This window comes from Microtus ochrogaster, chromosome 7 (genome assembly GCF_000317375.1).
Source record: "Microtus ochrogaster isolate Prairie Vole_2 chromosome 7, MicOch1.0, whole genome shotgun sequence".
Taxonomy (NCBI): domain Eukaryota; kingdom Metazoa; phylum Chordata; class Mammalia; order Rodentia; family Cricetidae; genus Microtus; species Microtus ochrogaster.
The window spans coordinates 24,772,510-24,786,043 of record NC_022014.1 but is presented as its reverse complement, the minus strand read 5'-3'; the positions used below and the strand labels follow the sequence as shown (position 1 = coordinate 24,786,043).

The following is a 13,534-nucleotide window of genomic DNA, read 5'->3' as shown; positions in this document are numbered from 1 at the left end:
ACACACACACACACACACACACACACACACAAAAACTTGTACATGAATGTCAACAGCAGTACTGTGCATAACCCACAAGTGGGAACACCCAGATTATCTGTCAAGCAACCAATAGATTGTTTTTATCTGGTATAGACATTCAGTGGAACATTACTTGACCTAAATAAGGAACAGATAGACCATGTTACAACAAAGATGAACCCTGAAAACATTTAGCTAAGTGAAAGAAACCAATCAAAAATGTCACATATATTCCTCCATTTCTTAAAGGTCCAGAACAGACCAACTCACAGAACTGAAGGCAGACTACTTTGAGACAGATTTGAGACAGAGTCTCACGATGTAGCCGAGGCTGGTCTTGAATTGGATATCCTCCAGGAGCTAAAGGGACAGAGGAGTGACTTCCATGGATGCAGGTTTTATTTGGAGAGTGATGAGCATATTTTGGAACAAGATCATTATTGCTGTGCCACTGTGATCACACCTCAAGCCACCCGTGGAGCCGTAATTCTTACTATTGTGAAGTGCACAGTGTGAGAATTATAGATTAGTAAAGCTGTAATAAAAACTTAACAGAAAGAAAAATTAGAAAACGGTCAAGTCATAGACATTTCACCTAAGTGGACACACAGATAGCGAGTAAGCACATGAAAAAAAAATGATGTTTTAAAAAATGAGGTTCAGCATCATTAGCCGACAGGGAAATGCAAGCTAGAACCACAATGAGGTGCACCACGCATGTGTCAGAAGGGCTAAATTAAAAGTCAGCAGCACCGAATCCGGCTCAGATGCAGAAAAGCTGGATCACTCACACTGAAGGGAAAACAATCGCTTCAGAAAATGGTCTGGCACATGCAATTCGCCATACGAGCGGCAATTACTTTGCTAGGCAGGTATCCAGAGAAATGAAAGCATAGGTTCTTAACCCCAAATCCTACACAAAAGTGTGCACAGTAGTTCCGCTGATGAGTCTCCAAAGCTGGAAACGACCCTGATGCCCGAGAGTGTGAATGGCTAAGCACGTGCAGCCAGACCATGGAATACTACTCAGCCTAAGCCAGGTGACATGATGACACAAGCCATGGGGACACACACCTGTAATCCCAGCACTCAGGGAGGTACCAAGTTCAAGACCAGCCTGGGCTACACAGTGAGAATCTCTCTCAAAATAATGAAAGGAAAGAGGGAAAGGAGGAGAGAAATAGAAAAAGGGGGAGAAGGAAGGAACAGAGGGAGAGAGGGGAAACGAAGAAACGAAACAAACCAGCGGCACACTTGAGACGTTGGGCAATCTGCTGAGCAGAGAGCAACCCTGAAGGTTTTACTAAAATATTAATAACTCATAAAGATATGACGCCGTATCAGGGTGGTGCTATCACAGTCTGAAACTAAGATGGGAAAGCAGATAAACAGTCGCCAATGTTTGGAACTAGAAGGAAGGGCAGAGGCAGGGGGAGAGAGGCGGGGCTATAAAAGGAAAATGTAGGGAACCGAACGGTGAGAATCTGCTTCTTGACTATGGATTAAACAACACAGAACACACACACTCTCACACACACGCACACACCAAATACAAATAAATCCATGTGAGGGACCTAGAAGGCTCAGCAGGTAGGGGCACTTGCTGTCATCCCTGACGACCTGAGTTCAATTCCTGGATCCACACAGTGTAAAGAACTGACCCCTGAAAACTCTCCTCTGACCTCTGAATGCATGTGGACAGACAGACAGACAGACAATAGGTGTTTTTGAAGTCCGTGTGAACTGGGGAAACTGGAGTAATATTTCCATTATGTCAGCAATCCTGGTTGTGACGCAGCACTGTAGTTTGAGACCCGACCTCTAGGGAAACTGGGTAAAAGCATCAGACCTTTCTCTGCTATTTTCTCCTATGCAAAACTAAGAAGATTAATAACTACTAAAGAAAGCAAAACTGAAAGTAAGAATAAGCTCTCTAAGTAGTGACAGACTTAAATCACTGACAAGTCCTACCTAATCCATGTGCTCTGCCCACGGAGGCAGGATCCACAAACACCTGCAGCTACACATAAGGCATTCCAATTCGCCGGTCTATTCAAGGCCAAAGCCTCCACCAGACAGCTCCCTAGGCCCCCCATGCCGGCTAAGGGTAGAACTCGGGGCTTTCCTCACACCCCACTAACCTCTACTACTGGGCTTGACACCCCCAGCCTGTTTTACAATAAATAAGATCAGACCTCAGGTTCTAAGCTTTCACAAGGCGACATAATCTAACTCATCTCAACAACTTCATTTTGCTTTTTAATAGTATTTCTCGGCAATCTCAGCAAGCAGAAGGTTGTGACAGAAGAAAAATGAGTTCCAAGCCAGACAGGGCTACATAGCAAGTTCAATATCAGCCTGAACTACAGCCTCAAAAGCAAAACAAAATAAATCAAATACACATTTGCACACATACTCATGCACTCTCGGGCACGCATGAACACACACAAACAGACACACACAAAACTGCCTTCACTTCATAGCAAGAGACAGTGAGAATGGCTTTCCAGTTAGAGTAGCGTTGAATAATTATAATTTCCTTTCAAAATAAAAGCCCCAAGAGGCTGGGGGCATGGTAAAACACTTGCTTAGCAAGTGTAAGGCCCTGGACTTGATCCCCAGCACCACAAAAATAAAGAAATAAACAAATAGATACACTTAAGTTTTAAAACATTTTTAAGGAAATAGTAGTTAATAGCGTAGCAGAACAAACACTGTGATGCAGACCCTGAGGGAGGCCCACCAGCAGGTGAACACTGCTGTTCAGCAGGAGGCAGCTAACGCTTGCCCAGGTGGTCAAGACTGGCCCACTTCCTGTTTTCATAAATAAAGTTTTATTGGAACACTGCCAGCGCAACTCATTTACTTATGTGTCTGAGGCTGCTTCTACATGCAGAGTAGAGTGGATGTGGCAGTCCCCAGGGCTCCGAAGTCTAAAGAGTCTACTACCCTCCAGTTTACAGAGTGTACTGAGCCTGATCTTCAGCAAGCCAAGAAGACCTTGTCACTACAGGCTGTGTGGGAAGGAGGCTGCTTCCAGGCAAGCTACATCTCCAATAGGAAACAACCTAGTGTGCCTTCTGGGGCTGGCACTGCTCTCCCGGGATTCATACTCAGCATGGCTATCATCATTGTCTTTGTTTTTGTACAGCCCTTGAGCTTGACCATACGCTCAGGGAGGAGGCCTTAGTCATCGCTATCACCCACAGTGCTCAGCACAGAACATGACAAAAAGGACAGTTAGGTGAGGCTTATTTTTATCCAAAGACCAGTTTAGAGCATTTATGCAACAAATGTTCGTATTAAATGTCCCCCAGCTGTAGGTTTGCAAAGCAACAATCTGCCTGGCTTTTTTTTAAGTATTTTATCTTCCTAGCTTCTCCCCTGCAGCAGCATCACTGGGTACATAAATAAAACACGGCTCCTTCCTTCTCAGAGGTGGATAGTTAATATTCAATAATTACAACTTTGCTGGAACATTGAATTATAATCACCTTGTAAAGTATGTTTTGGTAAATTTCACAAGCAAAGAGCTTTAATTACAGGGGTGATAGTAGCCAAGATATATGAAATAAAGGCGTTAATATGTGAAAGTCATTACAGTGGCAACCTGAATCCTCTCCCTTGAATTATGAGATGCATCCATGCTGGACTTTGTAACTCTTCACCCAATTAGTGCTTTGAAGCAGACCTGTGCCTTTTGTGGTCTAATGTCTTCAGACAAAGAAACCATCTAACCAACAAAGAAATCAACTAACCAAGAAAGAGATGGCCATGAAAAAAAAAAAAACCACAGAACATCAATGACCTGCAATTAGCAAAGCCAAACTTCATATTCACTCATTAATCACATACCAATTGACTCTTACACACATATAAATTCATAAAGTGTGTTTGTATGCGTGTGTGTGTGGTATGTGTGCCTGTGTGTGTCCCCATGCTGGGTACTAGATACAAAGGAGAAATGAGCTTGGAATCTCCTCACAGAACCTGGATGAGGAGACACCAGTGCCTTTGGCTGACCATCTTGCTCAGGACATTAGCAATGTTCATTGTAGAAAACAGGTTTAACAACCTGCTTTCCCAGCAAGGGAACACAAGTTTTGCTCTAATTTCCATGGTGTAAATATTTCCAACAAGGCTGATTTCAACGTACCAACATGACATCACTGGGCTCCTACACCCCAATGAATGAGGAGAAAAGGCTAATTTCTCACTAGAAAAAGGTGGGAGAAGAATAGCCTAGGCTAACCCATTCCCTCTCTGTTGTTTGTGTTTTTCTCTGGTTCATAGCCCCCAGATAAATAGAAGCTGAAGGAGCAAGGAAGAATTTAGACTTTACTGTGTGAGAACTAAACCATTCTCTATAAGACTTGCAGACCTTATTGCAAAGTTGTCTTCCTTGAACATTCACCTACCTCCAATCCAATTTATGTTTTGAATGTGACAACTGTATTCAGAGCATTTAATAGCCACAGAGATATTTACATATCCATAGCTATCAACACAGTATTTACAACAGCCAGGAAATGAAACCAGCATAGTTGTCTATCAAAAGATGAACAGGCAAATACCACACAATGGGATTTTATGCAACCATGAAGAAAACTGAAATTTTGACATTTTCAGGAAAATGGATACAACTGAAAATAATTGTGTTAAGTAAAATAAGCCAGACTCAGAAAGACAAATGTCGCGTAGGTGGCCCCTGAACTTAAAAACTTATGTGTATCTGCCAGGCATGGTGGTGCACACCCTTAATCCCAGCACCAAGGAAGGAGAGTCAAGCAGATCTCTGAATTCAAGGTCAGCCTGGTCTATATAGTAAATTCCAGGCCAGCCAAGGCTGCCTAGTAAAACCATGTCTCAAAACTCAAAAGAAAAAAAAAATCAAACAAAAAATTTATGTGTATGTGTGTACTCACATGTATGCATGGTGTGTGTGTGTTTGTGATCATGAAAGATGAAGAGATTCCAATGGAAACAGGAAACAGAGTGGGTAGTGGAGAATGTGTAACAAGAAAGCTGACTGGAAGGTGAAAGGGAACCTGCTGAATTCCAGGAGGAAAACAATAGGGAACAGAAACAAAGGAGAACATGGTATAATGACACAGAGATGAAGATGCCAAGATTAGCTTAGTATGCTAGGCTAAAATAAAAACTACATTAAATGTTCTAATTGAAAAGAGAGAGAAGGGGCTGGAGAGATGACTCCGTGATTAAGACCTGGATTTAGTTCCTCACAGCCACATCGAAAGGTTCACAACTGATTCCAGTTCCTGGGAATCCAACTCCCTCTTCTGGACCCCATGAGCTCCTATACACATGTGTGTACATACCACACAACACACACACATATACACATAATTAAAAAATAAAGTAGATCTTTAAAAAGACAAAAAGAGCCTAACTCAAGACCCCTGCCCTTGGGGTGAAGAAACAATAGAAAGTTATAAACAAGAGGCTATGGTGACCAACGTAAACCATGGTGTTTACCATAAACAATAGGTTACAGTGACCAACCAACATGAACCATGTGCTTATCATAAACAAGAGGGTACGGTGACCAATGTGAATTGTGGTGCTTACCATGAACTAGAGACAATGGTGACCAATGTGAACCATGGTGTTTACCATAAACAAAAAACTACAGTGACCAACATGACCTATGGTGCTTACCTGCCTGGCTTTTTGATAAATGACCCCAAATTTGAAAGTGTTGTTGACATCGTGCTCATCATAGGACACAATCATCTGAGAGGCCTAAAAAATGTGGAAAGGGAAAAAAATCAAGACTGACATCAACAGGAGGCAAGGGAAAGATAAGTCCACTTTGTCGGAGAGTGGGCCCAGACAGGAGACAGCTACACACGCAGAGGAGGGGAAGCAAAGAACTGGCCCATGCCAGGAAGCTGCTCTAAGGCCACTCTGGCTCCCAGCACCTGAGCTACCCCCGCGGTAGCCAAACCTCCCATTAGGATCCCATCCAGATGAGCCAGCCACAGCTGGGACATAAGAATTCACTCTACCCCACGGGTTTATCTGTAGTATAAAAAAATAAAGCCAACCCTTTTCCCTGACAAATGGTCAGCAAGGAAGGCTCTGCTCGAGTTCAGATTCTTTTCAGAAATGTAAATTTGAGTCATTGCTCCTGCCCAGATGTCAACCCATAAGATGGATGCACTCGAGGAAGATGCGCAAAGGTGGAAAAAAAAAAAGCCTGGCCATAGGCTCTAGTTACGCTTCCATTTTGCCTCACAAAATTGGTATGTGAATTACTTAATTAAGAAATACTTAAGTCCGATTCTGAATCAGTGCTTTGAACCATGTAGTTCTTAGTGACCAGTCAACCTCACTATGCGTCAGCTCGATCAAAGGCCGATGTGGAATTTCAGAGACTCAACAAGACAAGGCAATACAGTGGTGAGCACAGAGCAGCTGCTGCTGCCATCATCACCTATGGAACCCTCCGGAAACATCAGAACTGAACTAGCTTATGAGAAAGAGAAGATTACCTGAGGGCTTCTGGGAAACCTCTATGACACAAAGGAGGGATTGGCCATGTGCTGTGCTAGAGGAAGAACCCAGCTTGGCTGGGCTGAGATACGTGGCCAATGACAGGCTGCCATTGCGCTTTACCTCTGCGAAGGCCTCGGCTGTCTGAGGAAAGGGGCGCTCCCTAGCTCTCCCAGTGAGAGAGCCCTGCTGGCCACCCCATAAGTTGCCCTCCATGGCTGCCTCGGTGAGTTAAGGGGGAGAACAGGTACCCTGCAGGGGAAAGGCTGGTCACAGAGACCTTCCACGGAACATGTAACTCTACACATGTGAAAACACACACTTCTCATCCAGATCCACATCTCAGCCGGACCTCAGTGGGCCTCAGACAGACAGCATGAAGTAGAGCTGTTCTTCCATCCCCACCAGGCCCTTCGGGCTTCCCAAGGCAAACCTGTGAATGAGCACCCTGCAGCCTCTCGATGGATACGGCTGTGGCAAGAACTGCCAAACCCGAGTTCAGCTAGGCCTTTTTGATGGGGTTTTACTGGTTATTAAACCTCACTAATTCAGCTTTGATTACAAAGGTAGGTCAGTCTGAATGATGCAAAATGTTCTCTGGAGTGCAGCATATTGCTGGTGTCTACAGACAATAAAACAACTCCAAAGGGGCATTTGAGAGAAGGGCTCTCTGCAGCTGAGGACTGCGCCACCAGCTCACCCCCACAGACACACATATGCTCCTACCGCTGTGCCCAGTGGTAGCCATTCAGGACATTCGAGGGTGTTCCGAATGTCGAAGCAGGGTGAAGGTCTTGCTTCCCTGCCACAAATTTCATCTCCTGATTCCTGGTCGTCAGAGCTGAGACTTGGGGATGGACAGAACTCACCCCCCCCCACACACACACACACACACAAGCTTCAGCTGCAGCGGGATTGGCCACAGCAGAAGCCATAGAGGAAGCGCATCTCTACTTCCATTTTCTCCCCGAGCCTCTGCTGGCTTATGAAGCAGCACTCCGTACACGGGGTCTTTTCCTATGGGCAATTTCAAGCAATTCTCCACTGTGGGTGATTTAAGCACTGCCATGCTGTAATTGCTGTTGACTGCATTTGTTGGTTTGTTTTGTTATTATTGCTTTTCCCCGCGCACATCCCTGTACTAGAACTGGGGTCAAGATGAGGCCGGTCATAAGAGAGCCAGTATCAGAGAACTGCCAGTTTATTAACTAAGGCCAGCAAGGCTTAGAGGACCTCACAGCTGCAGTAACATGGGCAACGGGGAGCCAAGGTGTGGCCTCTTATTTCCTAGTGCATTTCCGAGTTCTGCACCCCATACCTCCATGATGTCGGGGTGGATCTGACTGGCTGGTAAAAAGAGAATCTGCCCAACCCCACCCCTGGTCTCAGAGAAGTACAGCTGGGGAGAGGCAGAAACACCTCCCCATCAACCTTCACAGCAGGCCTGGGACCTACTCAGTGGGTTGGAAGCCCAGGTATGACTGAGGATGGTTCCCAGGGTACCAGTTTGTGGAGGGCTAAGTGAGAAAAGAGGAAGACATAGAAGATCACCATAGCAACCCGACATGACCCCTCCATGATGCAAAGAGCTCCCCCATGGAGCCCCACATGTACAGATCCAAGCCAAGCTGCAGAGCCATGGACAACTAGTCCACAGGGACACAAGGGTCCTCACCTTGGGGTACAGGACAGGATTGAATTTCAGCCCCACTGCATCATCACAGAAAGCCTGTGAAAGAAACACACGGGTCAAGAACTATGTCTATAACGATACGGGCTCCTCTGCCCACAGACAGAAAGCATCATGGGAGGGCGAGGCACAGCGGGTCAAATTCTGCTGTTCACTAATGTGGCCCCAGGACACTCTGGGGCCCTAGGGTTTTGTAATAAATTAAAGGGAAGCAAAAAATGAAGTCTAGGAAACATTTCCATCCTGACTAGAAGACAATACCAAGAAGCGATCACTCCCCAACTCCAAAAAAGGCGCAATTCTTCTGGCATTCCTGTATTCAGAGTGAATATATTCTATGTACTCGGAGTGAGGATCCCACTCAGCCCAGTGACTCCACCGTGCTGACTCCATTCCCAAGTACCCCCATTACTCATACAGTGAGTGACATGAGCCTCAACTGCCCTGACTGCCCCTTCCTCAGGTCAGGGCTGGATCTGGATCACCCTCAGCCCAGCCCCCACCCCTCAGTGAAAGCACCGATGGCCACCACCGTCCTCCTCCTAGCCATGGTCAAGCCTGCCTTCCAACTTCTCCTATCTCCTGAGTGGAGCAGCTTGAGATGCAAGGATGAGCTGAAGGGAGGAAGGAAGACAGAGGCAGCTGCTAAGCCACCTCCCTCCATCGAGGCAAAGAGCAGAGCCTGCAACCCCACCCCAGAACCAGCCCTGGGCGGACAGAAAAAGCCACCTTCCCTTAATGTTCATGTTTTACCTTGGCGATCTGTGGGACGCTGGGCAACTTGCTCAGTCCAGCCAAGGGGATCCGCTCGTGCACTGTCTTCAGTTTGGACCTGGGCACAGATAAGGGCACGATGAGGGCACCCATGGAAGACAGTCAGGGGATAAAGTGGCTGCGGTCACACCAGGCAGGGTCCTCGGTTCACTTCCATCTCCCTGGAAACAGATCTGCCTTCCCAGCCAGCCTTGGGATAGGGACACCACACTAAAGGTAAGAAAACGGGCTCCTTCCTGTGTTCCCCAGGGGTGGTAGATACCTAGGGATCACACCTGAATGCAATTAAGTTGCATCTTTCAAGGTCACAATTATTTTTTGGTTTGTAGATTCTGTTTGTTTTTTGGGGGTTTCTTTTTCTTTTTTTGTTTGGTTTTTATTCTCCCAGATAACTGGGCCCAGCTTCTGGATATATTTACATTTTGATATGCAAATGAACCTTTATGAAAGATAATCTAATATTTGAAAATCTGGATTTACTCAAAATATAAGTGGGATGGAATCTGCTTGGGAAAGGGAGTCAACATAAGACTCTAAATTTAGCCTGTTCCCTGATTCATTTAGCACATTATCAAAGCGCTGAATTTCACGGAACACTTTCCGCGTCTGCTTAGATCATCATAGGATTTTTAATCCGTTGACCTCGTGGGTTGTTTCATTCCACGGGTGAAATGCTGAGTGTTTGTGATATATGATTTTTTAATATTCAGCTGAGTTTAATTGGCTGTTGTTTATTTAGATCATCACTTCTATGCTCCAAAACAACGCTGGCCTCTTTTTTTCCTTCATGCACCTCCCTTGCCAAGTTTCCATAACAAGGTATTATTCCAACCAAGCAAAATCACAGCCTGTTTCCTATCTTCTGAGATGATGTGTGTGATACATGGATTTTTTTCCCCTTTTTTGGTTCACTAAAGGTTTGCTGTAGTGTATGTATGACATCTCTGGCCCCGCTATCCTTTATAAGAGGCCCCCTTACCGTTCTTTAATGGTAAACATGTAAATTTTCTATGAGTCATTTTCCATAATTTAAGTTTTTCTACCCAAGCACCCATGGCATGCATTGCTATGATGTTGTTTTTATGATCTCGGGCTCCATTATTAGCAGCTGCGTCCTCCAGCATAGCAGGAACCGTGGCCGGTTCATAGGCCAGTTTTCTGCTTCATCCAGCAGCGCTGAGGCTAGACCCAGGCTCTCCCGACTCAGCCACCTTCACCCCATCACCCACCTGCATCCTTCCCACGTTCTGTTCCTAGCTGAGGCTTCCCCGCTGTAGGCTCTTCACCTTGTCCACGTACACTCCCACGTCGCATGCCTGTCCTCATCCTTCTCTTTTCCTGGCTTATCAGCCTGCACGTTTACTCGTTTGGCCTGTCTTCTCTTTCACAGACACATCTGCAGCTCTGCATCTGTGTGTGAGTGCCACTTTAACCGCATCCCACACACTCCGATAGGTAGTGTTTTTATTGCCATCTTGTTCTAAATATTTTGTCAGCTCTTTTGTGGTTTCCTTTTCTGCCCACGGGTTATTTAAAGGGGCCTTGGGAAAAACGCTTTCCAAATACAAGATTATTTTCCTCTCAAGTATTTTATTGTTGGTTGATAAATTAATTGGCATATTCAGGGAGCATAATCTATATGGCATTATTTTAAATTTCCTAATAATACACAGACCTTTCTCTTCTCTTTTTCGCAATCCAGGATATACTTCTTTTTCTTTTGTTGAGAGAAAAGATACAAGGTTGAATCTGTTTACTGTTCTGTTCAAATTCTTCATAGGCCTCACAATTATCTTCTATTATAGCATTGTTTTCTGAGGCTCTCCCACTAAACTGAAGGCTTTGTCTACTCCTCCCTAAAACTTTGTCAGTTCTTGCTTTGAGGTTTTTTTGTTGCTGTTTTGTTTCCTTGCAGGAGACTGAGCCCATGGTTTTGCACATGCCAGGCAAAGGCAAAGCTCATAAAGCTGCATTCACAGTGCCAGTTCACGCTTCCTAAACCCAAGACCACCTTACCAGTACTCGTCCATGACCGTTGGTCCTCAGTGGTCTGTTTTCTTTACCTTTTTTTCTAATATTTATTTTTGTATGTGTGGATATTTGTTCTGTCTGTATGTCTGTGTACCACATGCATGCCTGGTGCCCACAGAGTCCAGAAGAGGGTGTCAGAACCCCTTAAACTCAAGTAACAGATGGTTATGAGCTACCATGTAGGTGCTGGGAATCAAACATGGGTCCTCTTAAGTGCTAAGCCATCTCTCCAGCCTCCAGTCCTCTTCACTACGAGGTAGGCTACTCTATCTTGAAGAAATTTAAAACAAAGCAACAAAGAAGAGTAAGTCAGCGAAGAGCTGAAATCATTCCTTTGTTACTGACAAAGACCAGGTGAGAACACACATTTCCGTGTGACCATGAAACAAATCTAGACAAACTTCAGAAACTACGTACAGCTCAGGGACTGTGAGGCACAGGCAAGAACCCTCCTGTGGGGACCGCGCTACGGAATACTCCACAAGGGGAGAAGGCACATAGCTAAACATAAGTTCTTGCTCCAGAACACAGATACAACAGGGACGAGAACCAGGGGCGCTGTAGAGCGGTGTTCCATCCACACAGTGGAAAATAATGGGAAGAAACACTCCCGGGAGACAATGGCGTGTTCCTTTATGTCTATGCTTTTTCAGTGAGCTTCTACACGGTCTTGTTTGCACACTGCTACGCTGGCTTTCTTAGTCATTATTGGCCTCCTGCATCTTTATCCCTTCCCTCGTTCTAAACCTTTCCATGCCGTGTTATTTTCTTTCTTTTTTGTTTGTTTTTTTTCCTTTTTTTTTTTATTGAGAAAAGAAAAAAAAAGTATCTACCTCCTCCCAGCCTCCCATTTCCCTCCCCCTCCTCTTTTTTTTTTTTTTCGTTTTTTTTGTTTTGTTTTGTTTTGTTTTGTTTTTCGAGACAGGGTTTCTCTGTGTAGCTTTGGATCCTGTCCTGGAACTCGCTCTATAGACCAGGCTGACTTTAAACTCACAGAGCTCCACCTGCCTCTGCCTCCGGAGTGCTGGGATTAAAGGCATGCGCCACCACCACCCGGCCCTGTGTTTTTGTTTTCTTAATAATGTCTCCTATAACAAATTGAAGTTGCATTCTTAATCAAATCTGGTTTTCTAATATTTTAACAGCTAGCTTAGTCTATTATATTTATTGCAACCACTGTGTTTGGAATCACTCCAAGCCTGTCAATTTCTATTTTCTGTGGGTTATTTTCTTTCCCTCCTCTCCAGCATTCCACTGAATGAAGTCCTGGGTGTTTGAATTTTTGTTTGTTTAATTTGTTCATAATTCTTTATTCTGTTTATCCCTCCATATCCTGCATCTCGCAGTACACATGTTTACAATTTTCCTAGAAACCTCTGGAACTCTGTTGCGTGCTTCACCCTCTGACTCCTGCCCTCCTGTCAGCCATGCTATTTTTGTTAAAAATAAATATAACTGCAACCTTCCTTTGAAACGTGCCAAGAATAATACCCCATCAGCATTTAAACTTGTCAAGACTATTTACTATTTCTTGTTACTTTTTTAGTGGTGACCCTTTTGTGATCTTCTCTTCTGGCTAAAGTGTATCCTTCAGTAAGTCTTCCAGGGATACTCTGAGAGGCTCGCCACTCTCTCTGTTTCTAACCTTCTGGAAACAGTTTAATTTTATCATTAGTGACAGCTTCTCTGGGTACAGAACTGTAGGTTAAAGTAGTTCTTCTTGTTCGCTCTGACAGCACTTTAAAGAGAGCATCCCAGTGTCCAACAACTATTGTGACCGGAGGGAAATCTGCTCCCCGCCGAGCTGTCAGCACCTCAAAGACTGTCCTTAACCTCAACTAGCATTACCTTAATTTAAGCTTCGATTTCTGCTCCTTCGTTTAAACATGTCTACCAGTGTTTTGGCTCTGAAATCAGAAGCCACAGTATGTTTGCAAGCTTTCTCCAACTCTCACCGGCTCTCAGCTCTTACTCCCGGGGAACTGTTCACTAGTGAGCCTCTTTGCTGCTCAGAGGCCTCCCAGGCTGCTGTCCACACACCTTATCTTCTTCTTCTTACACTTAATCTCTTATCTGCACTGTGTTCTGAATGGATTCCTTGGGACCATCTCCCAGATTGCTCTTTGAAAAGTCTAGATTGTATCCCGTGTGTTAAGTTTACGTCAACAACTATTTTTCATTCTGATAATTCTAATTGCTCTCTTTATATCCCCACCTGCTCCTGATTCGATTCTCTGAACAGCAATGTCTGACCCTTGAGAGATGCTCTTCATTCTTCATCTTTATTTAAGCTTTTAATGACCGTGTTTAAGTCATTCTAAAGCAAGCCATTATTTGCATTTCATCAGCAGTGTCTCCCTCTCCCATTTGTTGACATTTTGGCTGTCTCTTAATGTCACTTTTCCCCATGTGTTTGGAACTTTCCACCCACTTTTCTCTATTCTCAGTAAAAGTCACGTTGGTTTAGCTTCCATCATGGCTGCCAGTCCATACAGCCTGGGG

At 44.7% G+C, this 13,534-nt stretch overlaps 1 protein-coding gene across 7 annotated transcripts in view; it reads right to left on the bottom strand.

The window, feature by feature from the left end:
- The window catches only part of Rap1gap2 (RAP1 GTPase activating protein 2), a 227,198-nt gene that overhangs the window by 33,170 nt on the left and 180,494 nt on the right, over positions 1-13,534 (bottom strand). For all 7 annotated transcript variants that reach the window (XM_026780923.1, XM_005349570.2, XM_013347349.2 and 4 more), the window contains 3 exons: positions 8,981-9,059; positions 8,213-8,266; positions 5,701-5,784 (listed from right to left, as the gene is read on the bottom strand). In XM_026780923.1, the coding sequence (XP_026636724.1) occupies positions 5,701-5,784; positions 8,213-8,266; positions 8,981-9,059 (217 nt within the window). The remainder of the gene's footprint in view (positions 1-5,700; positions 5,785-8,212; positions 8,267-8,980; positions 9,060-13,534) is intronic.